The sequence below is a fragment of the Pelophylax lessonae genome (assembly GCF_965119305.1).
Source record: "Pelophylax lessonae genome assembly, chromosome: 1".
Lineage (NCBI taxonomy): Eukaryota > Metazoa > Chordata > Amphibia > Anura > Ranidae > Pelophylax > Pelophylax lessonae.
This window is the reverse complement of record NC_138768.1, coordinates 139,462,396-139,485,394: the sequence shown is the minus strand read 5'-3', so window position 1 is coordinate 139,485,394 and position 22,999 is coordinate 139,462,396. Positions and strand designations below refer to the sequence as shown.

Here is a 22,999-nt window from a genome sequence, read left to right as displayed (position 1 = left end):
CCGCAATGGAGGGGGGTTTACTGTAATATCATGATGAATGACAACCAATGGAGGGATCTGTGACTCATCTTTGACTTGTTTTTTCCCTTTTACTTTGCTCAATAGGATACCTAAAACAATTGTAATACCTATATGAAGTTATATATATCTTCAACAAGTCAACATGCTGGTAGAGAGATTCCACCTTTTGTACAAATGACTTTCTTCATTAATAATGACTAGCGTAATCACTTCAACTCAAGTGTTGCCAGCTGTGGTTAATATTGGAGAGGGTTTCCATAATGTCCTGTCCCTTCAACCCCCATGTTCCTTGGCAACAATAAAATTATTCCTTTTTGTCTTTCGTTCATTGACGGACACAGCGCTCCATGAATCATAACTAGTGGGTTATATTGCCTCCACCAGGAGTAGGACTAGGCAGAACAAAAAAGCCTGGCTACGCCCATGGCCCGTCCTCAGCTGGTATATAACCTCCCTCTCTGCTCTAGGCAATCAGTTTTAATCTGTCTAGTCAGGAGTAAGGACCTAGGCTCCCGGCTGGGATCTCTCATCCTAGCAATTGTCTCCGTCCTTACATATTTGTTTTTCTCTCGGGAGATCTACAATCAACTGCTGGGCGAAGGGCTGGATAATCTAGATCCAGTGGTCCCCCCAGCCCAGCCAGCGAGCGCATGCAGACCACACCTATGTGATAGGTCGGCCCCGACATAGCTTCACAGACTGAGGCTTCCCCGCAAGTTAAACGTCTCGCAGAGTCGCATATGGCCGGGCTTGGGTCTGAGTCACAGCAGTCCCTTGCCCGGCAGCTCCCCTACTTCGGTGGCGATGAGTTCTGTCTGGAGCGTTACCTACACCATGGAAGGTTAAGTCCCCTTTTGGTGGTTTTCTTTGGGGTGGACGTGAGTAACCTCCAGGGACGATCGGAGCTGCCTACAGGTCACCTCCTCCCATCCTTAAATCCCTCACTGAGCTGGGCTTCCCCCTCTCCCATTCCTCCGTCTGGACCTAGAGTTTGGTGGGGGTCCCAAGGCAGAGAATGCAGCAGAGACCCCTGGGGTCTCCCCCATTATCCCCACTCTGTAAGGTTCCTGGGATAGTGTGTGTCCCGCCCTGGTAGTCTGGAGGTGTTTTAGTGTAGGAGACCCCTAGGTGCATGCCCTGCTGTTTGCAGTGTGGGTATAGTGCAGGGGGTCCAGGTGCAGAGTGCACAGCAGAGTCTCCCCTAAATGTGTGTCCTACCTTCAGGGGTGGTCTCCTTACAGAGGGTGCAGCATTGCAGAGGGTGCAGGAAAGATCCTGGCAGCATGCTTCACTGTTTGTAGCTGATGGTGGCCATTTTCCCTTAGTCTGGCAGGTATCTGTTTAGCGGCCCTGTTTGTGTAGCCCGATGATGTCATGGACGCCATTTTCCCTTAGCTTGGGAGGTGCTGGAGACAACTGAAGCCTCGTGGGGAGGCTGAAGCTCCTCCTCTTCTGTTTGCTTCTTTGTTTCCTCTTCCTGTTCCCAGGATAAATGAACAGGGATAGCGTCGATGATGCTGGGTTTGAATTCTCTGCGCCCCTCTGGAAGGGGGTGAGTCTTTGGGGGGGTCCCTGTTATCTCTCTCTCTGCTGATAGGTACCCTGGGCATTGAGGGGATCCTTTAGTGGTGCCAAAAGTTTGTTTTTGTACTGGAAGGTCTTCCTTTCCTTTTATGGAGCCTATGGAGCCTCAGGGTCACATCTCCCCCCACTGACCCCCTCATGGAGGTGGCAGGTCCCTCGGAACTCCAGCTTCCCATGGTTGCACTGACGGCGGTCCTACAGTCCTTAATGTCCCAGGTGGACGTGGCGTGTGGGCAAAGGCCCAGGAGGAAGCTTCCCCTGCTCAAGCTGTCTCATTATATTATGAGCCTGATGCCACCGTGGCCACGGCCCGTCCATGGATACTTAATATCACACCCCCTGACCCAACCGATAGGATGATTCCTTTATGGTCGCAGCAGCGAATGAAAAAGCGCTGGTAGACACACTTATCACTGCAGTGCGTGAGACTTTAAAAATGGAGGATGCGACTGATGTAGCCACGGACGTGGCTATGTCGTTTGGTACGCACACGTCGCATCGTACTCCAAAGGTTTTTCCTTAGGTGCCCTATTTTGACAGGTTTACCTGTAAGGAATGGGAGCAACCAAAATTTCTATTTGTGGTTCCCAAGCGTTTTGCTGTACTTTACCCTTTTGAGGAGGCCCTTTTAAAAAAAAGTGGGCTAGTCCACCAGTGGTGAACCCTCCTGTTTCCAGGTTGAATGAAGCAACCATGATCCCAGTAGAGGAATCCCAATTTTTCAACCACTTGCTGACTGCCTGCTGCTCGAAACAATGTAGGGGTACATCTGTTGCAGGGGTGATGCTGGGGAGCTCCCGCCCGCCGCGCTCCCACCCCCACTAGGCAGCGGGGATGCCGATCCATTGGACCGGCAGGTGCGACTGCCGCCGGGCACCTGCGATCATTCCCCGCTGAGAGAGGACGGTCAGCTCCCCCCACAGTTAGAAAACACTCCCCTAGGGTCACAAATAACCCTTTGATCACCCCTAGGTTAACCTCTTTCCTGCCAGTGTCATTATTACAGCAACAGTGCATATTTTTAGCACTGATTACTGTAGTAATGTCTGTATAATACAGTCTGACCAAAAAATGAGGTTGATCTATGGACACGCGGAGCATTTAAAAAACATAAATTTCTCTAGCGCTCATCGACAGACGTAGTCCTCGGTGATACACCACCTTCGGGTTATGTTACCTCCGCAGGAGCAGGACTAGACAGGAAATTAAAAAGCTCTGGCCACACCCTAGGGGCAGTCCCAGAGGGTATATCCTCTCTCTCTCTGCCTCAGCAAATCAGTTATTTTCTGTCTAGTTAGGAGTAAGGACCTAGATACCTTGCTGGGATCTTAGGTCCTGGCAAGAATTTTTTTCTAAAAGGATTTTTAGACAGCTTTTTTTCTCCAGTGTTCCTGTGAGATCTTCAAGCTACACCTCGTGGAGCTTGGGGGAGGCGCCGGAAGGCGTGCAGAGGGGCGGAGCCGCCTCCCTTCTTCCTGGGCAGCCATCCAAAAGACTTCCTGTTTGTCAAGACAGCGCTGTAAGCTGTTGCAGTTTAACTCTGAGCATCTAGTGGTGAGCCTGGGGGTCTATCTCTCTCTCTCTCGATCGATAGGGATCCCTAGCAGGTAACACTAAGGGGCTTTTTTGTGGCGCTGGGGGTCAGAAAAAAAAAAAAAAAAAAAAAAGTTTTTTTCTTTTTGAATTATATTATCCAGGAAGTAACTGGAGTTATCATGGACCCTGCCACACATATTCCCCCACCTGTTTCCCTCGAGGGGGCCTCGGGACCCGCCGGTGCACAGAGTATAGAGTCATTTACAGCAATTTTGGAGTCTATGGTGGCTCGGGTGGAGGCGGCCTGTCAGGGACGGGGGTCAAGGAAGCGACCCCCGCCTACCCCTATACCATCTGACACCTCTGACTCAGATTCAGAGATGGTCACGGCAGTTGCAGGTTCCTCTGCAAGGGCTGTTATCCCAGGTAAAGCCCCCTCAGACAGTGAGGAGGACGCTTCTTCTCCTGCTATAATTCAGGAAGAAGCATTGGTGGACGCACTAGTTGTGGCAGTGCAAGAAACCTTAAAACTTGAGGCTTTACCGGCAGAGGCAACTGAAACAGAGAGGCCTTTCGGTACTAATAAGCCCATCAAGATGGCGAAGGCTTTTCCGGTACCTAAATGTTTTGGTAATCAGATTAAAGGAGAATGGGAGCATTCTAAACGTACCTTTACTATTTCCAAGCGTATTGCTAGACGCTATCTGTTTGAGGGATCCATCATTAAGAAATGGACGGTACCACCAGTCGTGGATCCGCCTATTTCCAGGCTGAATAAAGCCACGGTTATTCCAGTGGAGGACACTTCGTCCTTTAAGGATCCGGTGGATCGAAAGATGGAAGCAGAGTCCCGCACTATCTTCTCTCTGATAGGGTCAGCATTTAGACCAGTAATTGTTATTGGTCTAGTTTCCCAGACACTTACGGAATGGGCGAAAATGGTACGCCAAGATCTTAGGGGAAAAGATATTCCCCAGGAGACATCTGATTTGATGGAACAGATCATACAAGGGCTACGGTTTATCTGTGACGCAGCCTTGGACACAACTCCCTTATTAGGGCATGCATCTAAGTTAGCAGTGATCCTCAGACGTGTGCTGTGGTTAAAATGCTGGTCAGCTGACCTAGGTTCCAAAAAGACCTTGACCAATCTCCCTTTTCAGGGGAATCGTCTATTTGGGGCCAACCTAGATGAAATCATTAAGGATGCCACTGGGGGCAAGAGCACTTTCTTGCCACAGGCTGCAAAAGCTAAGGGACCTCGCAACAAGCGAGGACCTTTCTTTACCGCCCATAAAGGGCGCCCGGCTGGTACTAGCGGGAAAGGCAAGACTCCTCCAGGAGGATTCAAGAAGGGCTGGTCGGACAAGCAGAGGACCAACCCAGCCAAACCCGAAGCAAAGGAGTACACAGCCTGAAGGTGCGCCCCCACCCGGTTTCAGGGTGGGGGGACGTTTTCACCGGTATTCAGGACATCAGATCGAGCATCAACCACTACTACCGGTGCGATTCTTCCCTTCCAACATTTAAGTACCACAGGAAGCGGTAGTTACCGTTCCCTGAATAGATCTTTTCCTTTACCCTTTCCTAAGATTAGTCCCGATACCACACAGGAATCGGATCTGGTTGACCAGATAGGCCAAGTAGCCTCTAGTCGGGTGACTTCGGTCCCTGAGGTTCAACCAGAAAAGATCACCCTTCCTGATAACTATCAGGTATCTGATAAATGTGTGGAAATAGAAAACGACCAGACTTCCTCGGATGGTCGGGGCCAGATAGCTCTAGGGACGCCTGGTTCAGATCCAATCAGCGCCAGTGGTCCTAGAAATTCTAGGCTGGCCTCCCCAAGCGGGCCTGGCCGACTTGGACATGCTAGTCGCAGACGTTCCGTGGGAACTTCGTCTCAGGGAGTGTCTGTGGTCTCAAGGACCAAGTTACCTTCGTGCTTTACAGTCGCTGGTTTTAATGGCCTGGCCATTGAGACCCAAGTACTGAAGGACAGAGGTTTGTCTACTTCAGTCATTTCTACCCTTATTAAAGCAAGGAAAGCGACTTCCAGCAAAGTCTATTATCACACATGGAAGACTTATATTGCGTGGTGCGAATCTTTAGGATTTCCTCCACGTACCTATTCGGTGTCTCGAATATTGGCCTTTTTGCAAAAAGGGGTTGAGCAGAAGCTAGCCTTGAGCACCATCAAGGGTCAAGTTTCAGCATTAGCAATCTTCTTTCAGAAGCCGTTAGCTACCAAATCCTTGGTGCGGAATTTCATCCAGGGGGTGCGGCACCTGGCTCCTCCAGTCCGCGCGCCCTTACCGCCCTGGGATCTTAATTTGGTTTTGTCGGTTCTACAGAAACCTCCCTTTGAAAACATCAGAGAGATTCCCTTGCTTACTTTATCCCAGAAGGTGGCCTTCTTGGTGGCTATTACTTCTGCTCGCAGGGTGTCAGAACTGGCTGCATTATCATGCCAGTCCCCATACCTAGTGATTCATAGGGATAAGGTAGTACTTCATCCTAAGCCATCTTTTCTTCCTAAGGTGGTTTCAGATTTTCATCTGAATGAAGATATTGTACTACCTTCCTTGTGTCCTCAGCCCAAGCATCATCGGGAACATGCGTTGCATTCCTTAGATGTGGTTCGGGCAATCAGGGTATACCTGAAAGCTACGGAATCATTCCGTAAGACGGATTCACTTTTTGTGATCACGGATGGCCCCAGAAAGGGTTTGTCTGCATCTGCCGCAACCATTGCCAAACAAACAAACAAACGGTGGTACAGGCTTATTCTATTAAGGGTCAGAGTCCTCCGTTCCCTGTTAGGGCGCACTCCACTCGAGCGCTCAGTACTTCCTGGGCCTTTCGCCATCAGGCGTCAGTGGTCCAGGTATGTAAGGCGGCCACCTGGTCGTCGGTACATACCTTTACAAAATTCTATAAAATTGATGTGACGGCATCGGCGGATGCCTCATTTGGCCGCAAGGTTTTGCAGGCCGCAATTTGAGGAGACCGGTGGTCTACCTCGAGGGTTTTTTTCTGTTTGAAAATTTTTTTGTTGAGTCTCATCATTAAGGATGAGCATTGTAAACTTCTAGTTGGCACCGGTTGGGCCTTCTAGATTGGGATTTGATTTCCATTTTCCCACCCCTCAGTTGTGATACTGCTCTGGGACGTCCCGAAGGTGGTGTATCACCGAGGACTACGTCTGTCGATGAGCGCTAGAGAAAAATGGATTTTTGTAAAATCTTACCGTAAAATCCTTTTCTCTTAGCTCATCGACAGACGTAGTCCCCGCCCCTCTGTTTTGGAGTTGGGTTGGGTTAAATTCTCTAAGCACTGCTTTTTCACATAACTGATTTGCTGAGGCAGAGAGAGAGAGGATATACCCTCTGGGACTGCCCCTAGGGTGTGGCCAGAGCTTTTTAATTTCCTGTCTAGTCCTGCTCCTGCGGAGGTAACATAACCCGAAGGTGGTGTATCACCGAGGACTACGTCTGTCGATGAGCTAAGAGAAAAGGATTTTACGGTAAGATTTTACAAAAATCCATTTTTATTGAAGATTAATTGGTTAAAATTAGGCATCGACCGATTATCGGCAATGCCGATATATCAGGGGCCGATATGCACTTTCCCCGATATATCGGAATCGGGCCCTGATGTTACCGATATTGCCGATATTCCAGGAAATTGCTGTACTGGAGTGATGCCTGTAGCTAGAGGCATTACCCTGTTACCGGCATCCATAGCCGACGGTCGGCTGTCCTGTAATGACAACCGATGCGGCTGAGAAGCCGCTCGGCTGTCATTACAAGGAGCTGAAGGGGACGTTGCCCCCCCCCCCCCCCAGCCGCCTTCCGCGACTCGCCCGGGTCTCCTGTCCCAACGGGAGACCCAGGCATTCTACCTCCATGGCCGCTGAAGAGCAGACCCGATCAAAGCCGCATCCGGCTCTGATCGGGTCTCCATCTAAAAACCCCGGAAGTGATGTCATGACATCACTTCCGGGTATTCGGCGCCCGATAAAAAAAAAAAATGACAGCAAAGCGTTTTGAATGCTTTTAAGTGCAGAGGAGGGGTTTGGGGTCTTTCAGACCCCCAAATCCCTCCACAACTGTACCTGTTAAAAAAAAATGTTTTCTAAATGTCTGAAAGTATCTGCCAATATCGGTCGATACCGGTATCCAATGACCAAAATATCGGTAACGGTATCGGCACTAAAAAAACTATATCGGTCGATCACTAGGTAAAATTAAAACCACCAAAAATTGCATTTGAAACCCAGACATTTAAAAAACAAGACAACGTTGTCTAATGGAAGAGAGGAGAGATGCCAGCAGCTGCTTATACATAACCCACCACCGTGCATACACCATATACTAAGTAGGGGGCAACTCGTTGCTAGTTAGGGTGCAAGATGGAAGTCCATCGTTAATAACTCAGTGAAGACGTCCTATGCAGAGCATGGTAACTGTGCAGTCACATTGAAATGGGAGAGTCACTTAGCACAATTGTAACAAAGTATCTTGAGTGCGGCTGAGGTACTAGTGGTCAGGTATATCACTGGTTATTGTAACCAAGTTATAGCGATTAAGGGCTCTTTCACACTAGGAGTCCGTCAAATGGACTCCATTTATCTCAGCGGGGGATCAATCCGCCAATCCCGTGCTGAGCAGGAGGATGACCGCTGTTCTCCGCGCTTTGTGCGGAGACACAGCTGTCAGGTCCCCATGCATCTCTATGGGGGAATCGGATGGGAACGGACCGTCAGTCCGTTCTCATCCGATCCGATCCGCTGGACAGATGGAAAATAGGGTTTCCATCCGTTCAGATTTGACGGATCGGATCTGATGTCAGCGGACATGTCTCCGCTGACATCTTATGCCCCATAGAGATGCATAGGGTGACCGTTCAGATCCGCCAAAAAAACTGACGGGCGGATCTGAACAGTCCACCTGTGTGAAAGGGGCCTAATAGGTCAATTGCATAGTCCCAAGCCGGTAATTCTACTGTGGCAAAAAGGTATCCAGTCGCCAGTCTGACAACCCGCTGCTAAAGCACAATCAGAGGTGTAGAAACAGCCACCATAAGTAGTAATTAGGCAGTTAATTGCAGTGTGAGGAGAGTGAACAAAGCACTGAAGCTGCGGTACATCATAACATGTATATAGAGATCGAGGACAGGGGAGTCACTTGATCTTCATGCCAGTAACATCAGAATGATGACAGAAACCGGAGCCAATTCCACAGTCCCAGTCCAGTAATTAAGTTAGGGCATATAGGTGTTCACTCACCACTTTAGCCCCCCCGTTGCTGAAGCGCAGTTCAACTGCGTAAGGATCTAAGTTGCTGCACACGTGCTGAAGCCGCTATACCTTCCTCCGGTAGCCGCCTCCCGGTCAGTTAGCCGCTAAAAGTTACCGGTCAGCTCCATGTCAGAAGTGATGACAGGGTGCTGATGCATTTAGTTAGCCTATCACGCTAACTTCCTCGGAGGAGGAACGCCCAGTACCTTTTAGCAAGTCTTTAGCGGATCAGTTGGTCCATTTAGCGGACCAGTTGGTCCATGGGCTGCAGTTTTTGTGATGCAGCTTTGGATACAGCACCTGTGCTGTCCAAACTTTGTTTTCAGCGGTGGTGATTAAGCGTGTGCTGTAGCCTAAGAATTGGTCATCAGACCAAGCCTGTAAGAAAGCTCTCCTTGATCTGCCCTTTCAAGGCGATTGCTTGTTTGGGGCTACCCTGGATTATATCATTAAGGGTATCACGGGGGGGGGGGGGGGAGTACCTCCCTGTCCCAGTCAAGGAAAGGAACTTCGCCGTAGATGGGGGCCCTCCTTCTCAGCCCATAGAGAATTCTTTTGTGCTCCTGGGACAGAGAATAAGAGAAATAGATCTGTTAAATCTTCCCCGGGAGGTTCCAAGCAACCTTGGTCTGGTAAGCCTATAGAGCAGGGGTATTGAATTAAAATTTACAAAGGTCCAGTCAATAAAATATTCTTCCAGCAGAGGTCCGAATCACATGTTTGTGCGATGGCCACCCTGTATCCTCGCAACCAATCACTTGCTTGTTAACTTGTATAGCCCCCGTCCTCTGTCTATAGCTGTCCTGCCTCCAGCTGTTGGCTCTGTGAGACTGGCAGTGGTGATGGCTGTGGGCATAACGACTCTAAAGGGTGGGACCGCAGGGGTCCGGATGAGACATTAACTGGGTCCGGATCCGGACCCCGGTCCGCCATTTAGTGATGCCTGCTATAGAGCTAGCTTCTCTGGACCCGCAGACAAGACCCCTTCAGCAATTAAGGTCTGCCCTCACCCATTATTGGGGTGGGGGGACATCTTCGCTGGTTTCCGGCCCCATGGACTTCATTGGTGAGCGTCAAGGAGTTCCGCGAAATGTTTCTTTTCAGGATACCCAGAAATCTTGTCTATTTCAGGGTACGGATTTAATTCCTGCAAAGGTTCAGGTGATGTCTGAACTACCTAAGGTCCCCCCCTATCCGTGTTCAGGGAATTGATTTACCTAGGTCTGATTCTATTTCTGACCAGGGTGGTCCTTCCTCTGCACAAACTTTAGGAACCGCAGGCCATGATTCACCAGCTGCTGTCGCGCGGATTGTTCGCTGTCCCATTTTGCAAACAGGTTCTGAGCACAGGAGGATACCGAGGTTTGTGATCAGGTCACGGGGTCATCAGACAGACGCCGCAGGTGTCCAAGGGCCACGGTAAGGCCAGTATTATCCTCGGCTAAGGCTTCTTCTGCAGTTCCTGCGAGGAATCAAGACCGAGGATCTTCCAATCATTCTGGTGGCTTTAAACGTCCCTTGGGGGCTTCCTCTCAGAGAAGACCAGTTGTCCCAAGGACTGATATACCATCCTACTTTACAGTCGCTGGTTTTAATGGCTTGGCTATTGAAAGCCAGGTACTGAGGACTAGAGGTCTGTCTGGATCAGTGATCCCTACTATGGTGAGGATGAGAAAGTCCTCTTGCAGCAAGGTATACCATCGTACGTGGAAAGCGTACATTTCTTGGTGTGAGTCGATTGGCGCTCATCCTTGATCCTTTTCTGTGGCACTGATCTTAACCTTTCTTTAACAGGGCGTTGATCAGTAGTTGGCCTTGAGTACCATCAAGGGCCAGGTGTCTGCCTTGGCAATCTTCTTTCAGCGACCCCTAGCCACGCACTCTTCAGTTCGTACCTTCATTCAAAGGGTTCGACATGTGGCTCCACCTATACGGTCTCTTTTGCTGTCATGGGATTTACATTTTGTGTTTTCGGTTCTCCAGAAACCTCCATCTGAGAATATTTGGGAGATACCCTTGCCTACGTTATCCCAGAAGGTGACATTCTTGGTGGCTATCACCTCGGCCCACAGGGTATCGGAATTGGTGGCATTATCCTGTCACAGTTCTTATTTAGTGGTCCATAGGGATGAAGTGATTCTTCGTCCCTGTTCATCATTCCTGCCCAAAGTTTTCCCTCACTTCCATTTGAATGAGGACATTGTGCTGCCTTCCTTGTGTCCCAAGCCTGCTCATCCCAAGGAATTTGCTTTGCATACTTTGGATTTGGTTCGTGCGATTTGGGTGTATGTGGCAGCTACTGAGTAATTTCGGAGGTCAGACTCGCTTTTTTATGATTTACAAATGGACCAAGAAAAGGGCTGGCCGCTTCTTCTTCTACCATCTGCAGATGGATCAGACAGACGATGACTCAGGCCTATTCCATTAAAGGTCAGGTTCCACCTTTCCCTGTCAGGGCGCATTCTGCTCGGGCACTGAGTGCTTCTTGGCCTTCCATCATCAGGCTTCAATATCGCAAGTTTGCAAGGCGGCCACTTGGTCGTCTGTGGGCATTAATACATATCCACCATGCCACCCTGATTTACACTGCTTCAGTCACCAGAAGTTCAAGTTTAAACTTGCTCAGAGCTATGCACACTCTCTCCTGCATGACAACTGGCCCCTCGGGCACGGAGTATTGGATTTTGGGAAGTGTCACACGTTCTTCCATACCTAAAGTGCTGGATTTTTGACAAGCTCTAATGGCAGAACAAGGTTGCAAAGCAATGTGCAGAAGGTAGCCAATAGCTCAGAGTACTCCCTACTGTAAACAAAGTGTGAATTCAATATAAAGTGAACCTGTCATGAATATGAAAGTGGCCTAAACATATTCCCTGCACAATAATGGTGTATATACTCACCATCTCTACTACAGAACATCAATCTGTTCAAGGGGAATCATCCCTAAAGTCTGCTTTGAAAGGAGTGTTCTAGGAGTGTCAATGTGCTTGTCACTGGTTCCTCCTACTCACCTATATGTCACTACTGTAGCACTGTTTTGGAGGTTGTCCGGAGGAATCACCGAGCACAATGGGGGACCCAAGAGACACTTCTGCAAGTGTCAGTTTCTCAGCAGACTTGGAGTGGGGGGGGGGGGGGGGACAATTCCCTTTGAACAAGTGGTGCTCCATGGCACAGGCAGTGAGGTAGGAAGGTAAGCATTTTGAGTACATCCTCCTTTTGAAGCTTATTTGTTTTGGCCATTTTTCATATTCATGACAGGGTTGCTGTAAATTACATTAATATGTTAGTCTTTGTGCTATTAAAAATATTATTTAATATTTTACCTAATCTACAATAACTGAGTAAGCAGCATGGCCTATTTATAAATTTTACATGGTGGGTCTCAGCTTTTTAAAAGCATCAGGGTAGATTACATTATCTAGCAACTCCATTTAGATACAGCCTCTCAAAGCAACTTCTGTTACTAGAAGCCCTTATCAGAATTTTATGCAGGCAAAGTCTATTGAGATCTGTTTTTACAGATGGAAAGGGAATGTGCACCAAATGTTACCATTCACCCTCAAGAACTGCCTCAGAATTTTATTTAAGTGAAAAAATCGCTACAGAAATGTCTCTTTTAGGTGGCTGTAGTGGTGGTTATGTGAGCAAAAACTTCCAAGTTATATGACCCCTTCTGTGGGCAGTGGTTAGAGACTATTAGTGAGCCTGAGGTAATGCAGTGCATATGCATCAGAGGAAGCTTTTGGGTACCAACAACGCTAGGGGGATTATAGATTTGAATGGTGACTGCATTGCGTTGTTGGCACGGCACCAGAAAATCAATTAGTAAATTAAACTTTTCACCTACGAATTAAAATTTTTGTTTGGAGAAACATTGTTACCCTAAGGCAGGGGTCGATAAGCCCCAGAACGCATGCCAGATATGGCACGCAGTCACGTTTTTTATTTTCAGCAGAAAGGCTGTTCCATGTCAATAAGACAAAAATAAAGAAACATCATTATACCAGTATACATAGCATAAATACCTCCAATCAATATATGAAATCGAGAAACCAAAATGGATCACTGAACTTTTAGATTGTACTTGTCAGGTATAGACAACACCCTATGTCCATATAGGACTTGGAAATATCATAGCACTGGATAACCTAGGAAACTAGCACTGCCCAACTCATTTTAAATATATGTTGAGGAGAAGAAGAAGAAATGTGGACGGATAGAAGAGAGAGACCAGGAGGTCCAGAGGGGGGGGGGGGGCAGTACTTTATTCTAAGACTGGTAGCATGTCTCAGCGGCAGAACCCGGGAGCCATTTACAATTCACAATCTATTCATCAAAAAGAGCCTTCCCTTCCTCAGAGAAGACAAACCCATTCCATAACATCTAAGTTCTAGAGTATCGTTCGCTCTTATGATGTTCTGGGAGTATTAAACCATCCATTTTATTTAATTTATTCCACTTTTTTTAAGCCAGAGACCAACGGTCGGCAACTGTGGACTTTTCCAATTAAGGGGAATGCAAGACTTAGTGGTGTTTAAAAGGTGACGAACAATAGATCGTTTGTAAATTGTTGCTGGAATGCTGGGAAACCTGGAGAAGAAAATGGCCAGATCGACCGGAACCTTGTGATTTGTAAATTTCTGAACAATCCTCCAGACCTCTCTCCAGTAACGCTTAAGTCTGGGACAGGACCAAAAGACGTGTAGTAACGTCTCCCGTTCTTCCTGGCTTCTCCAACAATGGTCGGTAGTGTTGGGGAAAAATGTATGTAGTTGAAATGGTGTATGATACCATCTCGTTAAACATTTAAAATTGGTTTCCTGAAGCCTCATACATATTGAGGACTTCAGGGAGAATCTGATATTATGTTGGTCAGGCATAAAAGTACAATCCAGGTCAGACTCCAACTTCAACAGGCAGGGAAACTGATAGTCATCAGGAGGCGTGATCAAAAGGTTGTATGTTTTAGAGAAGACATGGGGCAAAACCCCATCATCAGAGTAGTATTCCTCAAAGGTAGTAAGACGACAACTAAAGTCCCTTGGAGACTGTAAGGAATGAAAAAAGTGATGTAGCTGGAGAGCCCTCCAAAAGTCTAATTAAAATGGGCCTGACAGGTTAGTTAGTGAGGAAATGGAGGACCAAGAGGTAGATGTTAGAAAGTGAGAAACCCGAGGGCGACCAGAGCCGTACAGGGTTCGAAAAGTCTCATCATGAAGAACCAGGGAGAGTTGCGGGTTTCCCAGCATTGGGAATAGTGGAGAGTCTCGGGAAGAGATGGAGGTGTGTACAATCTTCAATTAAAAATAGAAGCCCAATTCCCTGGTTACCACTGCCAGCACCTCTGGGTCTTTTAGGAGGTTTTTGTTCAGCTTCCATGTCAGGTTTTTGGAGGGTGGTGTATCAGAAAGTGCATAGATCAAGACAATAGGTGCGTGGTCAGACCATGTAATTGTGCAAATAAAGGCATCCAGAACTGCAAGTAGTTGACAATGTGTGGTATTGGGAAATAATCTATACATGTGTAAAATTTGTGAGGAGAGGAATAGAACATATAATCTTTCTCCAGAGTGGAGTAAGCACCATACATCCACCAATTGTGGCTTATGTATGGCTTGCGCTATCCGTTTGCGGGAGCCAGGAGGAATGGAGGAGGTGCCTGATGAGGTATTTACTGAAGGGATCAAGTCTACATTAAAGGCGCCACCCACAATCAATTGGCCCTCAGCAAACTTGAGGAGTTTGTCAAGACTACAACTGAGAAAAAGGTCCTCATGATCGTTAGGTGCATATAAGGTTGCAAGAGTCACTTTAGCATCGCCAATCTTCCCCTATTAAACAAAAAACGTCCATCAGTGTCAACAAGGGTACTCAAACATGTCCACGGTAGTCTCAAGGAGAGCTGCACATGGGCATCAGATCTCACAATTAAGGGAGACCTATCAAAAAGGACATGGTAAGTTTAGGGATTCTGGGATCATTCGCCCAAAGCTATCCCAGAGGTCTACGAGGGGATTCAGGTTCCTCTCTGTGAAAGAGGCGATCAACTGATCATAATAAAGGGCAGAAAAGATGTACAGTGATATTAAAAGAAACATGTTATGAGAAGCATTCGTTCACAGGAATTTGCCCCAGGGCATGAGGTTGCAGAGGCCCCTGAGTGGCCAGGCAGTTGTGGAAGCCGTTGCAGCCAGTTCAGGACCTGTATGGGGTCTGTCTCTATGAATGTTCATAGGCAGGCAGGTCTACTGGGTTACGGAGTGTAAAGAACGTCAGCCATTTTCTAATCTTTACTGATACCGGGAAGCCCCATCTATTGGTTAGGCCAGGCTGGCGTGCCAGATCCAGGACTGGATGAAGTAAGGCTCAGCGCTGCAGGGTTGCCCTCGAGAGGTCAGGGAAGATCTTGATATTGACCCTATCGAAATCTATAGCACGAGATTCCCAGGCCTTCCGAAGGATGGCTTCCTTGTGAGTGTAACAGTGTGGGCTGCAGATTACATCACGTGGCTGGCCCGGGTCTGTGGATTTAGGTCCCAGGGCTCTGTGAATTCTGTCAAACTTAAGGTTAACAGGAGGGGAGTTATCTAGTACCCTGTGTAGGATGGCCGTAGCCGCATCGAGCAGGTTGTAAGACCACCGCATTGTCCACATGGGAGTCTTGTACAGTCTCCAGAGCTGTCACCCTTTGCTCCAGCGCTGCACGATTTCCCGGTAGTCAAGCGCTCTGACAGGGACTGCACTTCAGATATTACATTGCGGATCTCTGGGCGGTGTGTCTCCTCCAGCTTGAGGATTAGAGTTTCAATGTCTGTTTTAGTGGGGAGGGCTTAAATAAGTTCCTGGAGATCGACTGCCTGGAGCATCCCAGTATGTTGCGGGGAAGCCGTGGAAGCTAGAGGACAGAGCTGCTAGAGCCTCAGAGAAGGCGTCTGATGTAATAGAGAGGCTTGGCGAGGCCGCTGGCTCTAGTATGTCAGGTGCTGTTCTAGGAGATCCACCAACTTGGTGCCGAGGAGGCCACCGGGATGCTTGGGAAGAAGCACTAGATTTCCCCTCTTGATTTGGCTTCCCGAGGTGTCTTAGTGTTGAGCTTTGCCGAGAGCATGCCTCTAAAAAACAAGCAGAGTAAGCTAGGATAGGCAGGGAAAGGCCGGGAGCTTACACTCCACATGTCTCTCCTCTCCCATGTCCAGACCACACCCCCTGCATGCAGTCACATTTATGCTGGCAATCGAATGCCTGGGACAACCACCTCCTACGCATCAACAAAGTCAGCTGCCAGTTGCGGCTGGCTACACAGAAAGGAACATGGTTGGAATCATCTTACCACCTGCCTGCCTCCGTTTCCACCCATCTCACTCGGGTTGCATACAGCCAACATTAAAGTAGTGGATAGCTGGATGTAGGGGGTGGTGTTGTACACCCCACGCCCCTTTCCCGCATGGATATTGTGCCTTGTTCAGTACGCTCTTCCATCCTCAGACTGCTCTAGGGCTTGACACAGGAAATGCAGCAGTTGCACTGCACACAGCAAATCTGTTTCTTTTCCAGACACAGCCTCAATTGGCACAGCGTGTAGCTGGCAGTTGCAGTTATGACCTGTGAAACCCTCATCTTGCAGCAGCCAATTACACACTGTGCAAATCCAGGTTGTGCCTAGAAAAGAATCAGATCTTAGCTGTGTGCAGTGTTTGGAAGAGCAGCTCCACTGAGTGCCCTGTTAGTAGTGACCTCGTCCTCTGCCCTGCTGATGCCCCGTCCTCTGCCCTGCTGATTTTTGTCCTATGCCCTACTGATCCCTTATTGTTGGGGCTGATCTGAGGTGTGAAGGCTCAGGAATTGGGGTGATCTGAGGAGTGATAATGCAGGAATTTGGACTGATATGAGGTGTGAAGGTGCAGGAATTGGGGTGGTCTGAGGTGTGAAAATTCAAGAATCAGGGCTGATCTGACATTTGAAGGTGCAAGAATTGGGGTGATGTGAGATGTGAAGGTGCAGGAATTAGGTTTACCTGAGATTCGAAGGTGCAGGAATTCGGACTGATATGAGGTGTGATAATGCTGGAATTGGGACTAATATAAGGTGTGAAGTTGCAATAATCGGGGCTGATCTGATGTGTGAAGGTTCAAGAGTTGGGGTTGACCTGAGGTGTGAGGTTGCAAGAATTGGGGCTGGTCTGAGTTGTGAATGTGAAGGAATTGGGTTGATATAAGTTGTGAATGTGCAGGATTTGGGGCGATCTGATGTGTAATGGATTGGGAGTTGGGGCTGATCTGAGGTCTGATGGTGAAGGAATTTGGACTGATCTGTGGTGGGAAGGTGCAGGAATTGGGGGTGATGTGAGATGTGATGGTGCAGGAATTGGGATGATCTGAGGAGTGATGTGCAGGAATTGGCATGATCTGTGATATGTAGGATTTGGGTTGATCTGAGGTGTGAAGGTTCAGTAGTTGGGGCTGATGAGAGGTGTGAAGGTGCAGAAATCGAGACTGATCCTAGGTGTGAAGGTGCAGGAAATCTGAGGTCTACAGTGCAGGAATTGGGCTCATTTGAGGTCTAAAGGTGCAAAGCTCCGATATTATCTGTTATTCAAGTCGTTTACTGCATTTCGTTTAAAAAATTAGTGGTTCAGTGTGGGAAGTTATCCTTTTTTTTATGTAGCTGGCACTCTCAATTTCTTTCAAAATATTTTTTTGCACACTATGCTCAAAAGGTTGCCTACCCTTGCCCTAAGGAGAGAAAAAAAAAAAAACCTCTTACAAGCAAAGTCTTCAGCGATGAACACACTGTGTGTGCATAGCTATTAACCTGTGTCTAGTTTTTGTTTGATGAGCTAGTTGGCAGGAAAAGTAATAATTATATTATAAAAAAAGAAAAAATAAAGATCCTTTATTCCAGATTCACATATACTACAAATTGAAAATAAATCCAAACATATCCCACAGTGTAATAAAAAAAAGACAAACATTTAACATGGTCAAGCAACCCAATCACCCCCCACACACCCCACATGTATCAAAAAGAAAAACCAACCTGCAAATATTCAACACATATTCAGCACAATTCATTGCAAACTCTTTTAAGAGAACTGAATATACAAAGGCTAAATGAACATCCTATGTATAATGTGATGCTCTTGCCTCCCTGTCTGCATTCTTTTTTTTTAACTTCTGTTAATGGACGAGAGGTCTTGTCTTAGGGCCCTAAAATGCTACTTGTCCTATAATTGAGAATACGCTGATCTGCAGTGTGTCAGTGTGAACTAGCCTCATAATAATGAATGGATTTTTAGTCGAATGGTGTTTTCATGCAGAAAAAATGCGTTTTACTACAGGAAAAAGAATAGAGTATTCACAGTGGAAGGTATCCTCCAGTGCCATTAGCGCCTCACTGCCTCTTCTTCCACCCATAGAAGTTGTTTTACAGTATACTACCTCCCTGTGTCATAACCCGTCTTCAGCTCAGATCTCCCCCTATTATGGTATGACTGTTCCACGTGTCAACCAACTTGGGCCTCTTAGGCTGCATCTTTTAAAATGCAAAGCAGAACATTCGTATGATGTGACATGAAATTTAGGGTACAATTTATTTTGTATAAGTGAAGATCTTAATTAATGCCCTTGGGTTTTTCTACTGATCGATTGTGCAAACTGAAAATAAATAATGCCATTGTAACTTCAACAATTAATCTACCTCTTTCAGGTTTCATGGTTGGACGTGATTATGAAGCTGGTGGAATAGCTAAGGATGGTGCCAAAATGGTGACAGCTGTAGCTTGTGCTAGTGTGCCCAAAATAACTGTTATTATTGGAGGCTCTTATGGGGCAGGAAATTATGGAATGTGTGGCAGAGCTTACAGGTCAGTGTCAATCTATGTAGAATACCTTCACTGTATAGAATGGTATATATTAATGTAAACTCTCATTATATATTTTGTCTGGTTAGCAGTGTCATAAATTGCAAACTGCTGGCTTTTGTTTGATGTTTATCTAGTCACTGGGGAGGAGATGCAAATGGATTTCTTGGCAAAACTTGCAGTTTCCTAAATTGTATGAAAATGTATCCCGTATAGTTTCCATTTCTAACTGTTCAAAAATGTGTAGAGAACGAGGAATGAAACTGTAAAACTGATAAATGAAGAAAATAAGCTCAAAAGCATACTTAACCACTTAACGACCGGCGCACGACGATCTACGTCGGCGCTCAGCCCCGGCCAGGCAAACTGACGTAGGCCTACGTCAGCACTTTTTGCCGGCCCTATGCGCGCTCCCGCGCCCCGCCGCCGCCGCCGATGACTCGATTGGGTTCAGAACCGATCAGTCATCAGGTCCAGGCCAATCATTTTTGGTCTGGACCTGTTGATCGGTCCTGCCCAATCAGATCTCCCTCTAAGCCTGTGAAATGTAAACACAGGCTTAGAGGAGATGTGCCCTCCCCTCCCAACGGTCTTTTCGGATCCAGCGTGAGAGGAGAGCACATCTTACTGTGAGTAATTGCACCAAGCACATCACACACAGCTAGATAGGCACATTTCACCCTCGATCGCCCCCCCAATTAACCCCTACAGCACCTGACACAACACACACTATATACAGCATATAGCATATACCTATATACCTGTATAAGTGTGATTTGTGAACAGGTGTAGCCCTTGCGACCCCCCCTTTTCCACTCAAATTACCCCCCACCCCCCCCTAATAAAGATTTAACCCACTGATCCCCCCTGAACCCCCCCTGATCACCGCCGTTAACCCCTACACCCTCTGTCACATCAGCACTAATACAAACGCAATATACGGTGTTATTGTATTTTTGTATTAGTGTCATTGTGATCAGAATTAGCGCAGGCGACTAAGTTTCTGTCCCAAGAAGGTTTAGGGTCCCCGCCACCCGCCCAATAAAGATTTAAGCCCCTGACCCCCCCCTGATCACCCCTACACCCCCTGCCATAACACACACCGTATACAGTATATAGCATTTTGCTATATACCCGTATAAGTGTGATTTGTGGTCAGGTCTAGCGCTTGCGACCCCCCTTTTTCCACTTGAATTACCCGCCACCCCCCCCTAATAAAGATTTGAGCCCCTGATCCCCCCTGATCCCCCCCTGATCACCGCTAGTTAACCCCTACACCCTCTGTCACATCAGCACTAATACAAACGTAATATACTGTGTTTTTGTATTTTTGTATTAGTGTGATTGTGATCAGAATTAGCGCAGGCGACTAAGTTTGTGTCCCAAGCAGGTTTAGGGTCCCCCCCACCCGCCCAATAAAGATTTAATCCCCTGATCCCCCCCTGATCACCCCTACACCCCCTGCCACAACGCACACTGTATACAGTATATAGCATTTTCTATATACCTGTATAAGTGTGACTTGTGACCAGGTTTAGCGCTTGCCACCGTTCCTTTTATCCTTAGGATACCCGCCAGCCCCTTCCAATAAAGATTTAAACCCCTGATCCCCCCCTGATCACATCCCGTTAACCCCTACACCCTCTGTCACATTAGCACTAATACACACATAATATACTGTTTTTACTGTATTTTGTATTGGTGTCATTGTGACTTGAGGTTGTGCTAGCTAGCTAGTTTCTTTCCCAAAGGAGGTTTAGGGTCCCCGCCACCCCCCCCAGATCCCCAGCGCATAGTTTAGAAGTAACCCCTTGATTGCCACACACGCACGCACGCACACACGCACGCACCTACACTTCCATTTCTAGTATAGTGTTTGAACAGATCAATATCTGATCTGATCAGAGCTATACTAGCGCCCCCATAGTTTAGGGTTCCCAAAACGCAGTGTTTGCACGATCAGCACTGATTCCTGCCAGCACCTGCGTTTAACCCTTTCACCCAGGTAAGTGTAGTAATCAACAGATTACTGTCACTTACAAAAAAACACAAGACACAAAACCGCTGTGTTAGCAGAGTCAGGCCTGATCCCTGCTAGCATTAGCAGTTTTTTTGGTAGCGCTTGAAATAGTCTTCGACAACCAGGTGCTTTTATTACCTGTGAGTCGCATCACTGTACGGGTAAATTTAGTTACCAAAATGTCTAAACGTTCGTACAGTGATGAAGCTATTTACAGTATGATGACCATGTCAGGTGAGAGCGATGGGGAAGCCTCACCGGCAGAATCAGGGTCAGTATACGAACCAAATGACAGCAGCGGCTCCCTGACAGATAGCTCCGACGACAGATGGGTCCCTGTTAGACCCAGGCGTACCCGACCCCATTCTGGTGTTGTTGAGATGCAGGAATCGCAGGGTGCTCGTATGGAGCAGAGTGTGGGTACTAGTGCCGCTCATCCTTCTGGCGACCTGGCAAGCGCCAGCGGCCTAGTACACCCTGGACCTAGTACAACCAGCACTGCAGTAAGACCTGGTGACGTGGCGAGTCCCCTAAGTGCAGTTGAAGCTGGTGCGGTGGCTAGCACAAGTAGTGGCCCGCAGCCACCGCGTATTCGAAGACAGGCCCGTAGAGCCCATAGTGCCCTCCCTGATGCGCTGGCATTTCCTAATTGGCAACCCACTGATACTACAGCGCCAGTACTTCCCCCATTCACCGCCCAACCTGGAATCCACGTGGAGACAGCTGGTTTTACGCCCCTGAACTTTTATGAGCTGTTCTTCACGGAAGATCTTTTCAGATCTATTGTGGATCAATCAAATTTATATGCTCAACAATTTATCGCCGCCAACCCAAATTCGCCCCTTGCCAGACAATTCGGCTGGAAACCTTTAACGGTTTCCGAATTTAAGATCTTTCTGGGCCTTTCCCTCCACATGGGCATAACTAAACAGAGTGAATTGCGGCTATATTGGTCCACTAGCCCACTTCACCATATGCGCATGTACTCTGCCTCCATGTCCAGGGCGAGATATGAGCAAATTCTGCGATTTATGCATTTCAGCGACAATGAAATCTGTCGTCCTCGGGGAGACCCTGCATACGATCGGCTCCACAAAATTCGGCCCCTCATAGACCACTTCAATCAGCGGTTTGCAGCCTTGTTTACCCCCGAACAAGTTGTCTGCGTTGACGAGTCCCTGATTAAATTTACTGGCCGCCTTGCTATGAAACAGTACCTCCCCAGCAAGCGTGCCAGATACGGGGTCAAACTATATAAATTGTGTGACAGGGCCACAGGCTATACAGTTAGTTTCCGGGTCTATGAGGGAAAAGATAGCTGTGTGGAGCCCCCCAACTGCCCAGACTACATAGGGAGCAGCGGTAAGATCGTTTGGGACTTGGTGTCACCCTTATCCGGAAAGGGGTACCATTTGTACGTGGACAACTTTTATACAAGCGTGCCACTATTTAGTCACCTGCTCGAATTACAAATTGGCGCATGTGGCACCGTGCGACATAATCGCCGGGGCTTCCCCCAACGGCTTGTAGATTCCCGTCTTAGTCGGGGGGCGAGAGCCTGCTTGAAAACGGACAAATTGCTTGCGGTGAAGTGGAAGGATACACGGGATGTTTATGTTCTGTCCTCCCTTCACGCAGACACGACAATCCAAATCACTACGGCAACTGGCGTTGTGGAGAAACCCCTCTGTGTCCACGAATATAACCTTAACATGGGAGGGGTGGACCTTAACGACCAGATTTTGGCGCCGTATTTAGTTGCCCGTAAAGCCAGACGCTGGTACAAAAAAGTGTCTGTTTATTTATTCCAATTGGCGATGCTGAACGCCTTTGTCCTATACAAGGCGTCAGGACGAACTGGATCTTTCCGGGAATTCCAGGAAGAGATCATCCTTGCCTACCTGTACCCAGGAGGCATGCCTGCCCAACTTCCCCTTCCAGATGCAGTGAGCCGGCTGCATGAGAGGCATTTTCCTTATGCCCTCCCGAGTACCCCTACCCAAAGATGGCCCCAAAGAAGATGTCGTGTCTGTAGCAGGCGCGGATTTAGGCGTGACACCCGTTATTATTGTCCCAAATGTCCTGACCAACCTGGTCTCTGCATCGGGGAATGTTTTGAGCGCTACCATACACTAGTGGAGTTTTAGTATAGGGTACAGCACGACACAGTGTAGGGCACACAAACACAGGGTCTCGAAGGATGTTGGATGTCCATCGACATTTTGAGAGACCCAAGCTGGAAGAGAAGATCGCAGAAGATCGCAGTCCCTCCCAAATCAAGACATGAAGAAACAGTTAGAAAGAAAAATAAAAGGATCCAAAAACTGTTGTTGTGTCAGTCATTTTATATGTCCTTCTACTCTTCTTACTGTACATTTAAATGTCCTTTGTTTGTTTTTTCATTCTTTTGTGACCTGTTTCTCCTGCAGGTACTCGTCGGCTACCACGCATTGATTTTATATATTCTGACACAAACAGTGTTTGCGCTCAGCATATATGGATACCTTTGCTGATAGCAGCTGTGGTGATTTTCTGATTTCAGCACTGCAGTTAAAATCCTATTTTGGTATACGTGGATAGCGCCGTGTATACCCATCATTAAATTCAGTGGGTGGCTGTTTGGGCGGTTAATGATGAGAATCCAAAAACTTTTGTTGTTGTCAGTCATTTTATA

General features: G+C 47.6%; 1 protein-coding gene across 1 annotated transcript in view; it reads left to right on the top strand.

The window, feature by feature from the left end:
* MCCC2 (methylcrotonyl-CoA carboxylase subunit 2) overlaps nucleotides 1–22,999 on the top strand; it is a 195,081-nt gene that overhangs the window by 134,866 nt on the left and 37,216 nt on the right. The window contains exon 14 of the mRNA XM_082275349.1: nucleotides 18,152–18,308. Coding sequence (XP_082131475.1) covers nucleotides 18,152–18,308 — 157 coding nt within the window. The remainder of the gene's footprint in view (nucleotides 1–18,151; nucleotides 18,309–22,999) is intronic.